Below are 20,789 nucleotides of genomic sequence, written 5' to 3'. Positions count from 1 at the left end.
ATAGGAAGTTGCTTGGATACAAGGATCATCCCAATGTGGATTTCACTTCCCAGGCTAAATGTGTGTACAAATTAAAGCCTAGCAAATGAGGTAGAAGCCAAATAAGGTGAAGCTGGTCATCTTTTTTTTTTTTTTTTTTTTTTTTACATGTGAAAAATGCCTTGATTTTAATATTTGAGAACTAGGCTAGACACGACGTGGGTGTGATCGAAATGCCAGGAACGGGAGCAGATCCGCGTGATAATCAGTGTGATGAAAACGCAAGCGCTCCCACAAACATCTCCACCCAGTCCAGGAGCTAAGTAGTTGCATGTCACTTAGCGTCTCCATTTACTTCTCCATTTTGCGGCTATAAAATAAGATCATTTCACAGGCCATGTATAATTCACAAACCTGAGCCAGCCATGTGTGATGATGGGACACACTCATACACACATTCGTCCACGTACACGGGGTTTTTACAGGGCTGAAGGAGCCGTATCTCACTCTCACGTGATGCTTTTAGGGCCGAGGCTGCGTAGGCTTCAGTGAAGGAACCCCAGGAGGGCAGGACGGAGGTGGACTGGAAGATCAAGGTTAAATAACATTTACACATAATCCATAGCGTCAATGCCAAACCAGGATAGTGGTGCAACATTATATAAGCCATACTGACAAGTTAGGAGACGGAGAGCTTCCCCTGGCATTTACTTATGTAACACTTTTCATGCTGGGTGGTATAGATGATGACTTTACAATTGCAGTTTTTTTTTTTTTTTTTTTGTGTGACGCCAGCAGACCCACATTATTTTAGACGGGGAGCTGCAACATTATATAAGCCATATGCGCGGCATTAGGGACGGAGCTGGGCGTGATTGTGCCCTTTTTTTTTTGGAGGACCACGCGATAAGACGTCTCGCCGGGGCCGGACGGCCGCCTGATGCCGAATCCGTCCGATCCGTAATTCCTGAAGATGAAAAGGTCACATCCTCCGAGGCCGGTGGCGGGGGCGTCGCTGGCGAATGGGGATGTTGCACCTCGGTTTCTGGGAACAAATGCCTGGATGGTAGGAATTCAAAGGCAGAGGGGTGGACAAATGTTCTGTACCCCCCCCCCCCTCCTTCCCTCCTCCACCCACTCCCTCTCTCTCCCTCTCTCCGTACTTCAACTCCATCTCTCGCCCGCCCCAGACCTGCTGCTTTGGTCCATTTGTCTATCTTGTCTTGGGAGGAAGTGCCATCTCATCTCACATTGCGCAAATGGTTTCAATGCATGCGAGTGTGAATTCTAGCGGGTTTTTGTAACTGCCAATTTCCATATCAAAGTGTCTGCATTTCAATAGGGAAAACTTGAGCTACCAGCCCCCTTCCTCTAAGCAGTTTTGTTCTGGTGGAGTGTAGCCGCTGCTGTCGGTGGCTGTCGGAGGCTACTCGCAGGATTGCTGGACACTGCAGTGTGTGTCTGTGTGTGTGTGTGAGAGAGAGAAGCAAGTGTTTGTGTTGGAAGCAGATTTAGCATGGATTGGGAGAATTTGTTGGCCATAACTTAACTCCATAAACCCATGTATTTAGTGGAAAATCTTTGGACACCACTCAGAGACGTGGTCATGTTAGAACGATTTCGTCTTCCCCCAGCATTTCTCAGCGCGAGCATAAAACATCAACAAAGGTCTGTGTTTTATTTTGAAAGGGGCGCGTGTGGGGGGGGGGGGGGTGTAGCGTCTGTGGCGAAGTTGCTGCAAACCTCTCTATGCGTTTCTAACGTGGCTGCATCAAAAATCCCATCACGCGAACTTGCTTCTGGTTTGTCTTGTTGCAAATTAAAGGGTTTTATTCCACGTTCGGTGAGCGTCGATTCTAATTCACATGCATTCGGGCTTTGTGTGGGACTAAGTACCTAGCGGGGTCTGATTGTTTTTCTGTCGCAGAGATAATATTTATTTCTCATTCTGTGCAGCTGTTGTTTGTCAGAGGAAGAATGCGGCAAGACACTGTTTATTTTGATGGATTTCTTCTTTTTTGTTGATACGTGGCCTAATGTTCTCTGCAATTTTGGGCAGGTTTAGTAGATCTAAATAAACATACCCCGAAAAAAAAAAGCACTTTGTTGCTTTTGTGCACGCTTTTACTTTGAAAATAGGATCAGCCTGGGTTAATAGTGAAGGAAAGTGCAGCATGTGCGGTGCTGGTACACAGGGGCAGGGATTGTAAATGCCATCAGGAGCTCGGCAGGGGTCGTGACCATGAAGGGGGTCTTTCATGGTCATCCCCACTCCTGGGTATTAGCGTGAGCCAACCGCTCCTCAACCCAGATAGAGGCCAGGGCGCGCTCCTTTACGCGTTCCCTCCTGCTTTTGTTGGGACAAAATAACATCTCGCAACTTGAGGGAGGGGGCGGCGGGAGGACGGAGGGTGGGGGGGGGGGGGGGGTGTAGCTCTGAACCCGGAGGAGGAGGACAGAGGAAGGGAAGAAAAAACAAACAAAAAAAAACCCCACAGGACTTCACCTGGCATCTTCACTCACGGATGACAGGTTTGACAGCTGTCTTGTTCAACTCCTCTGACACACTGGCTGCGATACAAACAAATGGACAGAGAGAAGGGGAAGGAGTGATGAATGATGCTAGACGGGGGACTTGGGCTTGGTCTTACAGGAGAAAATCAGCTTTACATCAGTTATATATAAATATATATATCAAACATTGTTTGATGCTCAGCGCGTTTCAGATGAATGATGTAATTCTTTCTTCCCGTTTTACCGACTTTACGTCAGTCCACTTCGTCTGCAGTTAGTGATTTCCAATGTTTCCTACAATGCCTGCTAACAAAGCCTGCAGAGTGGGGCTCTCTGCATTGTGCATGGGCAGAAGGAGCAGCGGAGGCAGCGGGTGTAGTAAGTTTGTCGGGGAGCGGAGCGGGACCCATGCTGTGGTGAGCCGAGTCGAGGCCGCTCGTTCAAATGATTAAAAAGCCGCTGAAGAGGCAGAGGTACATGCATTCTGCTCTGTTGAGGCCGACGCCGGTGGAGAAATTGGCATGAGTGCTCCTTCTAAGATGGATTTCTTCCTGGGTGAGTGTTGCAGCAAAATGGTCTGCAGTCTGGGAAAGTAGTGTCTGGTTCCGAGGGGCTGACACCAAACCTAACATTTACCGGTGATGCTGAGGAGAGGCTCAAAAAAAAAAAAAAAAAACCACAACCCAAAGCTCCCCTCAAGTCAAAACTGCAGCACGGCTGCACTCTGGTTGTTCACATTTGCCCTGTTAGCCAGAAAACGCAGGAGGGGGAGACGCTGGAGGCGCGCGGACCAGGAGAAAGTGAAGGGCATTCTGTTTGTTTAACAAAGTGCTGCGGGGCGAGTTCCTCGTTCAGACTGCAGCCATTTTGCGGCCCCGCCGCCAAAAACAAAGGGACCCGCCTCGCGGAGCGCATGCTGGCGTTAACCGCACGGGTGGATGTACGGGCGTCTCTCGCCTCGCGCCGCCTCCTGCGTTCACGACGACAGTCAACCCCCCCCCCCCCCACTGCTCCAAAATGGATGTTTAATGATCAACAGAAGCTCGGAGCTGAGGCCTGGCAGTCACGCTGGCTCTGTATGCAGTCACCGCTGAGCCCCCCCCCCCAGTGTTGGTAAAGGGCGCTGTGCTCAAAAGGAGGCTGCTTCCTGAGTGATGGATCATCAGAGGTCCCATTGGGGGCCTGTGTTAACCCTTCGGTGCGCGTGCGATCCCTCCCGGTTGGGGGGCCGTCGGCGGCCCGTGATGGATGCGTCCCGGGTCTTTAGGCACCATATATCAGGAGATTAGCGCTGACCCGCGAGTCGTCCGGGCCGCCCCGCGAGCTTCTCCTCCGACTCCGGCCGACATTAGCATACGGGGACGCGGTGCTGTCTCGGGGGGACGCGCAGATAGCGCGCTCCATTTGGGGCCGCCGACGCGTAGGTCGTAGGAAGCGTGCGGATTAAAGGCTGAAGGCTCGGTGCGTGGCATTAGGTGCATCTGACAGGTCATCTGTCTTGAGCGGCGGAAACGCTCCTCTGTTCCTCAAACCCCTAAATAGCATCATATAATTATCCCCGAAACCGAGGTCCGGGGCCACGCTTCAGCGAGCGAGCGTCTCCCCGCGTCCTCCTTCGCGCTATTCATGAATCAAATAAAAATGTAAATCTCCGGGCCGATGCGGTGTAACGCTGTTATTTCTCATTTGGCGCCGAAGAGAAAGGAACGCGAACAGGTACACGCCCTGCGCCCGATGAGCGACCGGCGGGTCCGCGCGTAACAGGCGGCCGAAATTAAATGCTTTCACATGAGCTCTGCTTGTTCTGGCTGTCGAGAGGCATAAAAAAAGGGGGGGGGGCACTGTTTTATTCCCGCTGCAGATCCTCTCCAACGATCAGGGAGACTCAGCTTCCCTCCGCTTTAAGCGGCGTCGCCGGCGTTTGTTAAAGGAACGCAAAGACTGCGCCGCCCCCACGCGGAGCTTCGCCTTCAGGCCGCCGGGCCTCCGTCTGCCGCGTCCAATGGCCATTCGACGCCCGCTCGGCGCCGGGCGACGGAGCCAATGTGTTTTCAAGGGGAGGAGATGCCGTCGGAGGCCTCGAACGTGCGGCGGGGGCTTTGATTGGCAGGCGTGGTCGCGGGAGATGAGAAGTGGTGGGAGCCGGCGCGGCAAAGAGAATCTATTACCCGGGACTTTCACAACGTGTCAGTGCAGTCAGCCATCTTGCTCTCTGCGTGTCTGTGGAGGAGTCCCTCCGTGGCGCGGCGAGGGAGCAGCTTTCAACTTTAATTCTGGCGGCTGCCATAAGTGATGTCATTGACGCTTTATACCCGGAGTTTCACACTATGATGAATTATCGTCTAAAAGCAAAAAAAACACTGGGGTATTCATCAGCGGCTGTGTTTAATCCATTTTATGATTTTTTTTTTTTTGGCAGTCAAGATTAAAAAACAATGCAAATGGGATCTTGGCGAGAGGCGGAAAAGAGACGAGAAGAAATGTAGAGCTCGGAATTGAGCAGCGCTCTGTGTTGTGGAGTTTGCGCTGATTTCCTCCGTTTCAAAAGGCTCCTTAATGTAGCGGGGGAAGCGGCGGGAGGAGGAAGCTTGTTGCTCAGCCGAGCAAATCAGATCTTGATATTTGAAGAGTGGAGTTTTGATTGCTAATCACTTCAGCTGCTGAGTTCTAATTAGACGACGCGTCAGACGCTCCGCGGAGGACGAGCCGCGTTTTCTGGCCGGAGCGCGGGTTTATTAAAAGTAGCACGTTGGGTTTCGCGGGCGCTCGTGGGCTCCGCACGTTATCGTAAATCACAGCTTGACCTTATTAGAGGCTAAAAAAAGAGCGACTGCGAGCGCGGCAGTCATTCACGGACGTTTCTGTGCTCATCACAACAGAACGCCTGAATCCAATCTTGCAGTATTTTTTCTATAGGTGGCGCCGGGCTTATTTTTCAATAGGTAGGTTTCTGTCCTGTGCTCCTAAGACCTTTGTTAGGACATTTTAATTACAGCAGAGCTGGGTGTAATTGATCTGGGCTTAGAGGGATTTCACTGTCAATGAGAGTGAGCCTGGGCGTTAATGCGGCCGAACAAATGCTTCCACCCCGCCGCCACGACCCGTGTGTGTGTATGTGTGTGTGTGTGTGTGTGTGTGTGTGTGTGTGTGTGTGTGTGTGTGTGTGTGTGTGTGTGTGTGTGTGTGTGTGTGTGAGGGTTTCGTCAGCGTTGCAGGGCCCACTGACTCCACGCTACCCCCCCACCCCCACCCCCCACACCGCCTGCCAAACCGATCTGTTGGCAGCGCCGGTGCCACCTGCAGTGTCCTCTTACGGAGCACTTTCTTCATGGTTCTGTGTTGTCACCCACAATCTTTAAAATTTCATAGGGCTGTTAGATAATGCTCGGCGATGAGGGTGAATTATTGATGGCCTTGTTGGTATGAGTGGGACAGGGCAGGCTTTTAACTGTCTGAGCTGCCGGGTCTCTTATCCGGTAACTAAGGGACACCGCACAAACACCCAAAGGAATGATGTACTGGAGGAGGAAAAAACGAAGGCAGGGGGCTGAAAATAAAATAAAAGAAGCCTGCATCCTTTACACCAGTGTTGGGCTAAGCCACAGCACAAGGAAAAACTTGGCAGTGGAGAAAAGCTCTGCATCTACAGAAGCCTTTTCTCTGTGTGCCATTGAAGCATTGAGAGGTGCTGTGTTGGCTCTGTATATTTGTTGATTTATAGGGGAATACACACAGCGCTTTGACTCTGCTGTTTTTTTCCATTTTGTCGGAACAAATATGTCAAGTTGTGTGTTTTTTAATACAACTTGCTCAGTCTGCGCCGTGGAGCTTTCAGGTGAAGTTATGTTTTTTTTTGTTTGTTTTTTCCCGGCGTCTAATGGGATAATTACACTTTGTGGCCATTGGAGCTAAAACAGTTCATTAATTATTTGAGTGGTTGATTGAAAGGAAATTAATATGCAGCTAATTTAATAATCAATTGATAGTTTAGGCAGTTTTGCCTAATGAGAAGCAGCTCGTTCGCTGGCTTTTGGCCGGACCTTCTGCCTGGTTATTTATTACTGTAAACTGAATATCTTTGTGGTTTGGACTGTTGGTGAAACGAATCAAAGCAATACCATGATGTCACACTCCGCTCTGGGAACCCGTGACAGTTGTTTCTCATTATTTTCTGATGTTTTCTAGACTAAACAATTGATGAATTAATGGTATAAATGGCGAAAATGAAAATAGCGGGCTTGATGATGCATTCGGAGTCCGTGGGGCTTTCCTAAACAAATGCGCTTCCAAGATTTCAAGATGGACTAATATTTTCTTTTGTGAAGTCACTTCATTGTTGGATCCTCGCTCCTAGGCAACGTAAACTGTATTTATGAACGCTTTCCACCCAGCCACCAGTGTAATATCACTTTAACAGTCAAACGGAGACTGGCGCTGCCTCCTTAACCCCGGATGACAAACTGTAACATGCTGCAAACGCAGACTGATTTCCTGTGCGTCTCCTGCCGGCGAACGTCGGTGCGTCTTCCTTAACCGCTAAATGTACAGCCGCTCGCCCTGACAGCTGTCCTGATTCCTACACCGTGCACTTTCATCATGGCTCCGGCTCAGTCTCGGCACTCACGCGGCTTTTCAGTTTGCATTACAATGGAGTGGGCAGAACAAACGAGTGGCGGTGGCAAAGTCAATAATATGGCGTCCTGAAATGGAGTTAAGTCCTTGAAGCTACATTTTAACATTTAGATGTCTTAATTCCCAATCAGTGCAAGGTTTCACCCTTAAACTGCCCGCTGGCTGTTAAACTCTCACATTTAAGACATGAAATCTATGGACGGTTGCATTTCAGGACTCGCTTTGTATTTTTGCAAAGCATTTGTTGTTGTTTATGGCCCGCGTTTGTAATTGTGTTGTGATTTTTCTCTTTCCGTCCCGTTAATGGCTGCGTTCGTGAGGCGTCTGAGCGAAACCTCTGCATTCAGCCCTTTTGTAATGATCAGTGCCGCCGCGATGGGAGACACATTTATTTCCACAGATGGACTTGCAGCGGTCTGTCTTTGGAAATGAGAATAGAGCCGTTTACAGCCGAATCAGGGCGAGGTGGTCTTCAGTAATAACCGCGAGACTGTCTCTGTAAACTCGCAAAGAAAACAACAAAGTAATTATGAACAAAGAAGCAAGAAAAACAAGTACAACCAGCTCCTATTTCCCACTGGAAATGCTGCAGATTGATGCTTGCGTCCTGGTTTCCACAGGAACAGACAGAGTGGGTGGACAAATTAATAGAAACTAGTACTGAGAGACGACTTTGAATTGAAAACAAGCTCAGAACCCATCCTGGCCCACAGCGTGTGCGCATATTAAGTCCGTGGCTCATTTCCAACACAATACAACCAATGGTTGCGCTGGGCCAAGGGATATTAGCTGGATATTTTAAGCCTTGCTGAAAAACTGTGTCTGTATTGAAGCGTATTTCCAATCAGAGCAGTAATCAGAATAATTAGCCCTCAATAAATGTTATTAGATTCGGGCAGAACGGTACAGTTCAATATTATCGAGTATGTTTAATGATCTTTTAAACAAATTCAATTAAAATACACATTTCAATTCCAATAATCAGGTCAAACCATGTCCCTCTGGGGTCTTGGGGGGTGTTTTTTTATATAATTACAGCCCAGAACATGGGCTGCATCTGTGAACCTCATCTTATTTGGAGGACCTCAAAATGTATGAGAGTGCTTTAACTGGCTCCCAGTCCCCCAGCGCCAGCGAACGCTGACATTCTCTGCCACTAACGTGTCATTAGACCAGACGCAGCAGCACATGGTATCTGGGTAAATGATCGGTTGTAGGTCAGCTTCAAAAGTGGCTGCTCACCACACTGTAACCTGAAATTGTGCGAGTGTCAGCGCTGAACAGCCACGGCTTGACTTACCATGAATAATTAAAGGTGACGGTGGGAAGTGAGTGAAAACTAAAAGAAAAAACACCCCAAGTGCAGAATTTTGTACAAATTCTAGTTAAAGTATTGATATGACGTTGGATTGTACCGCGTGAATGGACACAGTTTCCCCAGCTCTTTGCATTGACATGCTCCCACACAGAAGAACATTTAATACTTAGATATAAAATTAAATCCACCGCTGGGTTTTACTCCAAATAAATACGAGCGGATGCGATTCTGAGCTCGCGTAAACACACCGACCTCAGGAGAAAACCCGCTAAACAGCGTGACCTCCGAATCACGGCGCATTTAAAACCAGCGCCTCGGCTGAAGAGCCTCGCCTTTACAAAGCAGGTATTGATGATGGGGATGCCCTTTAGAAAGCACTTTGCTCCGGCGCCCGGCTCGCAGACGTGCAGCAGGGTGGAGATAAGGAGCAACAAGCGGAGGAGCCGCTCGGAGCCGCCGCCGGTGGAACCGGGTCCGCGACAGCGCTGGCAGCCGGCTCCTGGGACTCATTAGCGCCGGACACAGTGGTGGTGGTGGTGGTGGTGGGGGGGGTGGGCTTTGACTGGCCCGCTGGAGCTGCTCGCTGTGATGCGGCGGTTACACGAGTTTAATCAAATATCTAATTTAATTCAACATCATGGGAAATGCTGCACAACAGAGTGTAGAGTCTATTTCCACCTCTGTAGGCACTCGGCCTCCGGAGACTCAACTTGTGTGAGAAAATTACATTCTTCAGGACTCATGAATAGGTAGCGATGCCTACTTCTAGTTGGGCTCTTGGTATTTATAGGAATAGCTCTTGTCTTGGTGGATTTTCCCGGTGACCATTCGCACGTTTGACGTAATTAGTTCATTTTCTTCGTAGTTCACGAAGATTTAAAACAAACAACAAAACAGATGTTTGTCATTCTCCTTATTGGCTTGATTGCTGGTCGTGTTCTACTAATTGAACCAGACTAATCGCCTGTTGTTGTGTCTTTGAGTATTTTATACATCAGTTAGTCAATGATTTGCACCTGCCCGGCGTTGATTGTATTCAAATGGTGAGTTCGCTGCAGTGAACCTTGTGTTCACAAAGGCTTTTTGTTGAAAGAGCTTTGATTCAGCTTCATGGTCATTTTAAAGGCGGCAGTGTTTAGCGCTGAGAGTCTGAGTGGACTGCAGAAACATATTTTTTATTGTAATATTGATTTCAGCCCTCGTCTAAGAGGATTTGCGTCTTTGTGGATGTGACCGTTCGCCATATTTAGCAAATCGCCCTTTGAGGATGTCGTGTGCAAACATAAACACTCGAGCAGCAACTAAACTCAATAACCGTCGCGACCAGCTTCTGAGGTCACATTACAGCCTTGAATAAATTAACGCATGCCGCTCACTGGAGACGCCGCCTGAATAGAGACCACACAACCCGTTCCCCGGGCTTGAATGGAGCCCATGTGCCGAGCGCCCGTACGTAATGCGAAGCAGGCTGGATTTCAGACAGAAAACGCGCTCTAAGTCGGGAAACAACTTTAAAGTTTAGCAACGCACTCGCTCCGGGGCGCCACAGTGGGTGGATGCATCAGGCCCGGTGCACTGAATCATAAAGTTGTCACTTTGGCAAAACAGTCGCTACATTAAATTGTTTCCAGTCGAGAGAAACCACATTACTACAAATAGCTTCTGAAAATCAATGTGGAGAGGCAACGAGCATGAAGTGTAAATGAGGATGTCAGACGGGAGACAGGGCGGCTTGTTTGAGCGATGTAAACGGTTAACAGGTAATGTTCTGCTGATAACAATCGAATCCGGCCGCGAGACGCAGAAACGCCGGCGACGCGCGTTCAACTGCTAGAAATGGATAGAATAGTAGTGAGAAAGTGCAGTAATGAGAAATCATACCAAGAAAGTTGATTGGTAAATCAAATTACCAGCGAGATTAAAAGCAACTCGGTGTGGGTTTTATAGCCACACACACACACACACACACACACACACACACACACACACACACACACACAGAGTCTGGGGCCGCTCGGCTCCAGATGCAGTGCCGCTTCCTCTCTTGCTGTTTTGCCATTGTTTAAACAAGTTGCAGAAGTGACCTGTGATCGTTGCGATGCGTTCGCGGTGCACGCGGAGCTGGAGGCCGAATGCACGGACCCCTCCCCGCTCGCGTGTTGATCATTAACGCAGATGTTGCACGTTAAGAGTCGCTCGCTCGCGTGTTCGCCGGGCGCTGACCCCGTCTGAGCGGAGCTGCGGCGTGCGAAAATACAGCGTCGCGCCGCCGCGTTTCCCTTTTTTTTCCCCACTGAAGGTGTGAACATCAACACGTCACCTGCTGTGAAATGTGCCGAGTGAATGAATTTGTGCGTTGTGGGTTTAGACTGGGGGCCGAGGCCTCGTTGAAAAAAATCTGCTTTCACAACCAGGCGAGCTGGAGGTGAGCAGTGTGTGTGTGTGTGTGTGTGTGTGTGTGTGTGTGTGTGTGTGTGTGTGTGGAGGAGGCGAGAAGCGAGGCTTTCAGTAAATTTATAAAGAGACTGATTGAAAGGAGAAGCCTCTCTTTTTTTCCCGTGTCAGTGTTGAGCTGCTCTCTGCTCCTCTCCGCTGACCCCACTGCTTAACCAACTGCTCTGAGGTCAGCCTATTCATTTCAACGCCAACCTGAAACGGCTACTGAGCTCAGAGCAGCGTCCCATCGCTGAATGGAACCGCCGCTTCTCCCTGAATGCAGTCTTCATATTTAGAAAACACCTCCCCTGTGGTTGTTTGAATCAGCTGTGGAGCGACCTGCCGAACACATGTTGGACGCTGATCTGAGTCGAACCGTGGATTTCCATAATAATCGCAAGGACGCGAGCGAACAAAGCAGGAAACATCCGAACGGCAGCGTGGTTTCCTGTCAGCGGGCCTGATCTGTTCCCGATGCTCTGAGCTCATCCATCAAAATATAAATAAATTACTTCAGGAAATGAGTTTGGCTCCAAAGCTGCTATTAAGACTCTTTTACGAAGAAATGAATACAGTTTCATCATGTTCCTGTAAATCTATTATCTTAGAGGCTGTTTGAAAACCTACATTTCTCAACCTTTTCCTGACTTTGCCTCGACTTGGACTCGTTTGATGGACTGCAGTCGCCGTGACGATCCTTCGGCCAGGTTGAATTATTTCGACCTCTTCTCCGAGCACCGGCTCCGGCACTCGGGCCTTTTGATGGCCGCTCGGCGTCCTCTCGTCTCTCTGGCCCGACACTAACCTGGTTCTTCGGGCCCGGGCCTCCTTTGTTCTGCTCACTTTGCTGAGCTTCTTTGCGTGGCCCTCTCCGTTTCACCGCGTCCATCTGCCCGCTGGCACTCTATCTTATCTACTGCCTCAATCACTTGGCCGAGAGCCGCTCAACACACCAACTGTTGTGCAGCGCTCGGCTATTTCGCCGAGCGCTGCACCTTTCAGGTTCCTGTTTGAGCGGTTGGCGCTGCTCTGAAACGTGTTCCAACTTAAAAGCGTGTTTTTGTTTTTTTTTTTTTTTTTGCTCCCAAGGTCTCCTTTTAATCTCGGGCGATCGCAAAGAGAAAATAAAGACATAAAAGCTACGGTTTAAGTGCCCTGAATTAAACCTCTGCATATTGAAATGTTACCGGAACTCGTTTCGATTCTGACCTCAAAAGGCGACTTGGCAGGAAGTTCTGTGATTTATCAGCCGTCTTCAGGAGACCACCTGTTGACGTATAAATAATTTATAGGCGCCGAATCCGGCTGTAAGGAGCAGGATGCACAGAAGAGCTCGTCCGAGCGCGATTGTTCTCCAGACCGAAGGCGTTTGAGCGTCAGCTGCTTGTGTTGCTATGAAACCACCCGTCAAAAAAGCAGAAGAAAGGTTCGTTTAAGGCATTGTCTGCTCTTAAAAGTTATTTGTTCCCGGAGCGATGAGCTGGAGCCCACGTTTAAATAGTCACGATGCTGCATCTTAACTTCATAAAGGACTGATGAGACCAGTAACTGTTCCCATGTGAGATGCTCCCAGCTTAATACAACCACCCAGTGGTCCTAATGGCAACCCGGTCCTTTAAGCCCCGTGTTGACGTTGCAGCCTCTGCCGTGCACGGTGTGGACCCGTCTCCTGGCAGTAGATCTCTGCTGGAGCCAAGGCAGCGACACCGCTGTGACGACAAGGGAACGTCGGGAACGTCGGGACAGAGAGAAGCTGTGTTCTCAGAGTTCCTGCAGTTCCCTTCTCCCACTTGTGGCCCATCAACTGTATCCTGATGTTTAAATTCCTCTCTCAGATGTGTGGCTTTCTTTCTTTTTTTTTGGGGTCCTGAATGTAGGACACGGGGGCGGGACGCGAACTTCTCCAAATGAGTCGTTTTCCAAAGAGCAGAAGACGAACCATTGTGCTGCCGGCGGCTCCGGAGCCGCATCTCTGTTTCGCTGTTTCCAGCGTACACTTGGACTTGCGCGTCACTTTTTGTTCCGCTCTCACTTGATATGTATGTATGCGCTCTTTATCTCCCTCTTCTCGGCGTCGACAATTGAAAATAAATTAACATTCCTGGGCTTTATTTTTGCCCACTCTAAGCCTGGGGAGAAAACTTGGAGGCGAAGCCCGGGAGGTCAGGCCGTACTCACAGGCTGTCAATCCGGCACGGTGACCCTGCCTCCCCCTCCCCTCCCCTCCCTTTCTCCCCCCTTCCCATTCTTCTCCTCCTCTGCGCTCGCTCTCCCATCCATTTAGACCCTCCCAGCGTCGAAACGTCCGACCCCCCCCCCTTTTCTTTCATCGCGTCTTTCACTGGACGCCTCTCCAGCTTGAGTGAGGCAGACACAAGCTTTGTCAAAGGAGCCTCGCATTCACTCAGCCGGCTGTTGCACACAGACTTGTACTTCATGTTAAGACATGTGGGCTGTCGCCTTCTATCCATTTATTTTAATTATCTTATAATTGCTCGCTGTCCTCTTTTAAATGCTTGCTTATTATTTCTATCAGGCTGATGTGAAAAATTTGCCGTGGCCTGTGATTTTCTCCATTATCTTAACTGATGATAGATTCCTCTCCTCGCTTTTCCACTGTGCATGTGTAGGACACAAAGGAAAAACAGATGTCGTCAATGTTTGCGTATCATTTTTCATTTGCTTGGCTTTTTTTTTTCGAGGAAGACATACACTTAATAGAAGGAGGAAACCTGAGGGAGGGAGCGTATACTTGTGTTTGTTCAGGAAGACGAGCTCAGGGCGCGGATGAAAACGAGTAACTTGGATTTAGTCAGTGGTCTTCTGGTGTATTTTATATGTTTGAGCTCATTAGATTTAGTGTAGGTGGTGACAGTTAGTCATAGCCGTGCACCTTTTTTTAACATATCTGCCTCGGCGGAACATGATGCTCATTATGCTGGAATAGCTGGCCAAATAACAAGTAACCTCAATTCCCAGCCGTGGGGGCGGGTGTTGGTGGTGGTGGTGGGGGTCGGTGTTGATAATTCCTCCACTCAGCCTCCGAGGAGTTAACGATGCCTCACTTACCTCTTAAAATCGTTTTCTGCTTGGTAACACGCTGCCCCCCCCCCACCCCCGTCCCCCGATGTGAAAATATGATACGTCCGTCAGTGCTTGTGTAAAGCATCTTAATGTTAATCGCCTAATCCTTTTATCTCAAGTCGGGGCCAATTCAGTTCAGAAATCCGACCAAACAAAACAGCGTTTTTTTTGGGGGGGGGGGATGAGCATGGCTGCGTCCTCCGCCGGCTTAGGGGAGAAAGGGAACGTGTTACTCAGCGGGGTGACAGCTGATCAGCAGAAAGAACCCCGGGGTGATAAGACCAAGGCTTCGCCCGCGAGGCCCGGCAGGTTCTGGCCCCCTGGCGCCTGGAGAGTGGCTGAGCGGGTCGGGCCTGACGGGCCTGACGGGCAGGGGGACGTGCCCCCCAACAGCTTCCAGTTTCCTCCTGTCAGCCGGCATCACGCTTCCCCTAATGGCCCCGGGGCCTTATATTTGGGGATGATGAACGGCCGGGGAAGGAGTCGCGGGCGTCTCTGGGGATTTGGTGCTCGGCCCGATATTGAAGTGGCGGCGGCCTTGTTAGCAGGCGCGAGTCAAAGCGAGGCCGCTCATGCAGGAGATCCAGTACCTTCCAGTTAAGTCTCATCTGATCTGGCCTGGCGCCACGGGCAGATAAACAACTGGAAGATGAATAAACTCCTATAAACCCACTCAAGTCCGGCTGATAAATGAAAGCCGGGTTTGTGTGTTCGCTACGGAAGGTGCCGCGCGGCCGGCGTGACCCACGGTGAAAAGAAGTCCTCCCAGCGAAGGTGCCGCTGAGCGGGTCGCGGGTCGCGAATATAGAAAGAACCCGCTCGTGAATGAAAGTTATTACTCAGTATGGTAATGTGAAAGCTTCCCATGTTTTGTGGGTTTTTCGCGTTGCCAAAAATATCCAAGCGCATTAGCGAAGCCTGGAGAGCGATCAGCGCTGACTGCTCCGCTGCTCAAATTTAGGTTCATTATAAAATAATCAGGGCGGTTGACGGGTGGCTGTGGAGGAACGGGGAAACGTTCACTCTGCTCCGCATGGCGACGGCTACAAGTGACTGTGTGTGTGTGTGTGTGTGTGTGTGTGTGTGTGTGTGTGTGTGTGTGTGTGTGTGTGTGTGTGTGTGTGTGTGTGTGTGTGTGGATGTTAGATGGCAACCACAAGAGAATAAACAAGACACAGTATGTCTCAGTGTGTGTGAACTTGTGGGTGTGTGGATGTGTGTCCAAGTCCTTAACGATACGTTTGTGCACGTTGGCCTGTGTGTGTGTGTGTGTGTGTGTGTGTGTTTGTGTGTGTGTGTGTGTGTGTGCGTGTGCGTGTGCGTGTGCGTGTGCGTGTGCGTGCGTGCAGCATTTCACATATGACACAACACATTCCTCCTCAGTGTTTGACCTCAGTAAGCAGCTTATCTGTCGGGTGTGTTAGTCTGTCTCGGGCTCCAACCTTTCGCAGCTTCTGCAGACAAAGGCCTGCGTTTTTATTTTTTTTGCCACCCCTCGATAAGGAAGGAGACAAAAAGTAGCTGGCAAAGCGGGGCCGCGTCGCTGCCGGCGTCCTGCGTGAACGTGTTGCTGCAGCGGCGACGCGCTCTTCTCCCGCGGGGCTCGGGGGAGAGAACGGGAAAGGTGGGATGGGGGGGGAGGGGGGGGGGTGGTTGAGAGAATGGAGCAGTGTAAACATTCAGCCGGAACTTGCCAGCGAGCGTTGAATGAGCGTTGAGAAGCTGTTCGCCCCCCCCCCCCCCCCCGTCTTTAATCATTCTGCACAACGGTTTTCTTCCTACATTACACAGAAACATGACTTGTTTTATTGCAGCGGACACGTGCGGAAAACGAGAGCGTGAAACCGGAGCAAAGCGCTGACCAACCCCTCTCCTTCTCTTTCCTCCAGATGAGAAGATGACCGGCGATGCCTCTCTAAGCACCACCGACTGTTGACTTCGCCCCGGCCCCCGCGACCCCCCGCTGCAACGCTCCGCACCGCTATTATTAGCCACGAGGCCCGTGGATTGTTTGCACACAGCGCACGATGGCCTCTGCACTGTGGAGGTGCCCGGTGCTCCGCTGGCTCCTGCTCCTCCTCGTGTGCTTCCACTGTTCACAAGGTGAGTTACCATGGAGTCGCTCGCAAGGAAGTAGTGTTAATGTGATTCTGGTCGACCCTTTTCAAGAAGCCACTTATTATTCAGCTTATGAATGTGTTGAATTTATTAGCACACATTGTTGCGGCTGCACAAAAGGAGTGAAGGGCTGTTATGTACCAAGGTTGCCGAGTTCCTCTTCAGTTGTTTTACCCTTGGAGCGTGAAAAAGGTGTTTGAAGCGCTGAACTCGCTGAATGCGAGCGGCCCCTGGACACTCGCTGACGCGCCTCCGCTAGCATGATGCGCCGCCGCGCGTCCTTAGCCTTAAGTTCCACGGCGGCGGCTCGTCGACGAGCGCGCTAACAGATTGCTCATCCGCATCTGAATCTGAAAAAGCGGAGCGAGAGTGTGTGTCGCTGTTTTTAATTGCCTCGAGCGACTTCCCAAGGCTCGCTCCTGGTTCCGATTCTCGCTTCTGATCGCATTTGGCTGTAATTACAAGCATTGTCACCAAACACCCCGCTACACGCCCATCATCAAACGGCCGCCATGCTGGTATGTCTGTTAATGGGGACCGCTCCTCTTCCCCCTCTCGGTCCCACTGTACTGGGAGCCAGTAACAAAGTGAGTCAGATGCGTCTGCCAAGCATCGGTTACAGATTGATGTTGAGGCATATTTTGGGGGCTTCCTTTTTGGATTTTGCATTTCCTCTCTCTCTCCTGCTGCTTTGTCATAGATTTCTCTTCCAGTTATAATGTAACTCTGGCTGTGGAGTACAATTAGTTGACCAAGACAGATTGCTATTGAGCTTGCTGTGCCGAATGTTTCCCAAACATATTCGCCTTTTTTTTCTACGTAGAATAGCAATTTTGGATAATGTTAAATATTGGTGCTGTGGCATTTGAGGAACAGCTGAATGAATGGGCCTGGGCTTGGAGACGGAGCCCGACGGCCCTGTTGGGTTTCTTAAAGAGGAGTAGCGCTTTGGTATGCAGGATGTCCAGGTTTTGGGTTTCAGTTGATGTGAAGGCTCTCCGGCCTAAGAATGCATATTTGCCCATCCATCAATAGGAGAATGTGCGTCTGTGTGTGTGGTAGCGGTGGTGGGGAGGGGTCTGTCTGAAAACAATATCTGATTCTATCCACATGCCACTCACCTTCAGCCCGTCCAGCCCTGAGGGCCTGCGTCCCAGCGCCTATGATCTGCCTCGGACTCCCTGCGACAAAAAGTCGACTTGATAATTACCTCCTGCGCCGCAGCATGAGAGGGTATAATCAGGTTATCGTTTTCACCCAAAACATTCCTCGGGCTTTGAAATGCTCATTGACATACCTCAAAATAAAGTGATTTCTCTCGCTCCTGGTATCGACTTCCCGGGCTGGTGGGAAGAATGAACACCATTCAGCTCTCTGTTTTGACAAACTCAATCAATTTGTGCAAAGTCAAAAGGAATTAGCCGCTACCAGGGAAATAGTTTAGGTCTGTATTTGGAGCATTGATTATTTTCCTTTAATGCGACAGGTTCACCTTCAAAGCTGCCACATATTGTATATTTATTCTAACAGTAAGTCAAATGACAATATGAGAAGGGAATTATCACCTGAATTTGCAGCTCCGCTTCCTTTGCACGACTCTCACTCCTCATCGCAGCCTTTTCAGCAGCGCTCGGCGGCATCTTTCAGCTAATAAGCTCTCAGACGCCGCTTCACGCCACTTGCTCAGCACCGAGCGGCAGACGGGCGCCGGTTAACAAGCGGCCGCCGAAGAAGCGTTTAGCAGACGCCGAGCTAAACGCTCTGGCGTCTCGTCGGGCTGAAAGGAACGCGAATGAAAAACGACGCGTTTTAGCGAAGGCGCTCTCCCGCGCGACGTTGCAGCTACTGCTAATATGTCGCCTTTACAATAGGCGCCGCCTGGCGTGCCACTGATTTATCACTTTTAATGTGGAGCAGCAACAGCGGGAAGTGTGGTGTTGTATCAGCATCTCTGGTACAGCGGCGGAGGGATGAGCGCTCGACACCGAGGCTGAACCCGTGAGATAAAATTAAGAACTGTAACGCTGGATTACCTTCGTGTATCATTTCCTGTAAATCCCTTCTGCGTAGGAAGTACATTATAATGGCGGACTCCACTACCTACTATAGGTGATGCCATTGCTGCATCAATACACTGAATAAGTACTGCAGAAAAATCCATCCCTAAATAGTATCAACCACCGGGAGGAAATCCTGCAAATCTGACGGATTACACCTTTAAATCACGTCATATTTAATATCTATAACTCCTGAACCTATGGGCTCCTCCTACAGTTTGCTACGCGCTCTCCATTTTCCATTTCCTCCACATCCTTTGCGACATTATATAACGGGCATGAAGCGACGCTCCCGCTGGAGTAAACTGGGTCATGCAGGTATCGGATGCTTTCAGACTGCAGGAGCGTAATAGACTGACCACATTCAAAGGGAGTGGCTGCGAAAGGTGGTGCTGGGACCGACCCCGAGCTGTAATCGCAGATGAAACCCGGGGGGGTTGGTTCTGCTGAGCAATCACTATCAACGCTTCTAGTTAGCTGCTGTGTTTCAGCGGCGGAATGAGAGCAGCCACCTCGGCCTTCATATCTAAATATTGCACAGATGGGAAATGTAAAAGATTAAGTGGTTTTGTCTCCGCCGGCTGCGTGGCGTCCGCAGAGGGCCGCTGTTTGTTTAGGTCTCAGCCAGTGTTCCAGCACGGGCACAGCGTGTAAATAACAGACATTATCGCGCGTTTCTTTGAATAACCAAATCAGCAGACGCGAATCACATGCAAGGAAACGGCACAACGCAGCCCCGGCTTCCTGAAAAGCTCCGCTTTCCCCGGTTTGTTTTTCAGGCCTCCAGCTGCTCTGCATAGCACTCTGTAATTTCGCTCAAAGGGAGACTTATTTATTTCTCCTTCTTTATTTCTTTATTTCTGATTGCGAAACCCTTCCCTCGGCTTGAACCTTGCAGCGGGCCCGTGCCTCCCTCCAAAAGGTTGCGAGGGTTAACAATTCGTCTCAGCACAACATTTGTCTCAAGCGGTGCCATACATTGTGCTGGTGGAAGGCCCTCCCTCGCGCCACACTGGTATTTCCAGTCCTGGGGTTTGACTGAATGGGGAAAGCTATTGAGCTCGAACTCCTCTCTGGCCCCGGGCCATACACATCCAGTCTGTCATCCATTGATATGCTTGGCTTGCCATTTTATAATTCATATTGAATGCTGCGGGTCCGTGGCGGGGCGATCATGAATTATCAGCTAAACCATGGGAGATTCACAGATGACTGGTCAATCTGTGTGGTGAGAACAAGCACAGAGTAAGAAAGAAAAAAAAAAAAAGTCTGATATATCAGTGGTGCATGAAATTCTGTCCGACTGGAAGCTTTTCAAAAAACAGGAGGTTCATCATGTGGATTGAATGGACTTTCATGCAGATCGGGAGCCACATGGAGACGGATAAATCACGTCCCTCCACTCCTTTTACTTATTTACTGATACAGTTTTGTCAGCATTTTGTCACAGCTCCTGCAGCGTCGCGGCTCTCCGGCCTCCACCGGACGCGGAGCCCTGTTACAATATGCGCTTTTAATAATAACTGAGAACATGGAAAGTATGGAATCATGGGAGGACATGAAATTGAAATGAGTCCGATTCGCATGAATCTCCGGGATCAGTATTTGACTCGGAGGAAATGAAATGCAATATCAGCCCTGATGGGGTCATCCTGGATCTATTGCCATTTCCTGTGTGTTTTTGGTAAAGCAAAGCAGCGAGAAATGTTTCCATTCAATAAGTGAACCTGAGCGCAAACCCGTTCCCCTGAAGGTGAGAGGCCTGTGCTTTATTGTGTGTTTAGACGGGACTGTAAAAGTCACTGTTATATGGCTCGCTGATGAACAGACACTTCATTTAATAGACTGGGGCCCACACGTTTCTGACAGTTTGATTCCATTTGTTAAGCTTGCCTTAAATCTCGCTCGTCCGCAGCATCTCGGAGCCGTTCAGTTCACACCCCTTATGGCAACACGCTGTATAAACACTGGACCAGATGCCGGCCTCGCTCTTTCCTGTCCGCACTTGCGTGTTTCTTTTCTCCACCATTCAGTGTAATTCAGATAATAGATGAGTCCGACCCGCAACCAAAGAGCAGTTTGCCTCACAGTCTAAACTTTCGGGTTTGCTTGGTGCAAGTCGCTTTTTCACCGGACGGTTCAGCTGTCATAACAAAGTAATGGATTTAATCTTGAGAGGAAGCAGAAGGGTTTTAAATAAAATCCAGTCTGCGTTATAGAAAACTATATAGAGCTTTCTTTGTGGTGCGGCGAGGTGTTTGCCAGCAACATGAATAATGTTTGGAGGAGAAATAACAGCATTTACAGAGGCAACAAGAACCTGTTGAATTTCCCTTTGGTTCACAGCTCATCAAGTAGGTTTTAATAGCTAAGAGGCCCGTCACAATGAATTTCATTAAAAAGAAAAACGAGCTAAACAAAGATGCGAAACGCAAAACTGACAAAAGCAAAAAAAAAAAAAGAAAATAACATTTACCACCAAAGACACATTGTGTTAAGACAATCAAAGCAGATTTTCACTCCAACTAAATACCTGCGGCAGCATTTTTAACTTTTTTATTTCCTTCGGCGCACTCGCTCCAGCTGTTTATTCCCTAACGGTGACTTACATTTTAAGTGTTAATTCCTTAAAAGGGTCTTGATTTCGGAGG

At 49.5% G+C, this 20,789-nt stretch overlaps 1 protein-coding gene across 18 annotated transcripts in view; it reads left to right on the top strand.

The window, feature by feature from the left end:
* Nucleotides 1-20,789, top strand: part of LOC114845082 (adhesion G protein-coupled receptor L2-like) — a 115,647-nt gene that overhangs the window by 33,898 nt on the left and 60,960 nt on the right. For 17 of the 18 annotated variants that reach the window (XM_055504002.1, XM_029132889.3, XM_029132888.3 and 14 more), the window contains one exon: nucleotides 15,853-16,066. In XM_055504002.1, the coding sequence (XP_055359977.1) occupies nucleotides 15,991-16,066 (76 nt within the window). In that variant the 5' untranslated portion in view covers nucleotides 15,853-15,990. Of the gene's footprint in view, nucleotides 1-1,026; nucleotides 1,046-15,852; nucleotides 16,067-20,789 lie in introns of those variants that run through there. The other variant, XM_055503997.1, reaches the window with a different exon arrangement.

The sequence above is a fragment of the Betta splendens genome, chromosome 17, assembly GCF_900634795.4.
Source record: "Betta splendens chromosome 17, fBetSpl5.4, whole genome shotgun sequence".
NCBI lineage: Eukaryota > Metazoa > Chordata > Actinopteri > Anabantiformes > Osphronemidae > Betta > Betta splendens.
The sequence above is the reverse complement of the archived record's forward strand: the minus strand, read 5'-3'. Positions and strand labels throughout refer to the sequence as shown.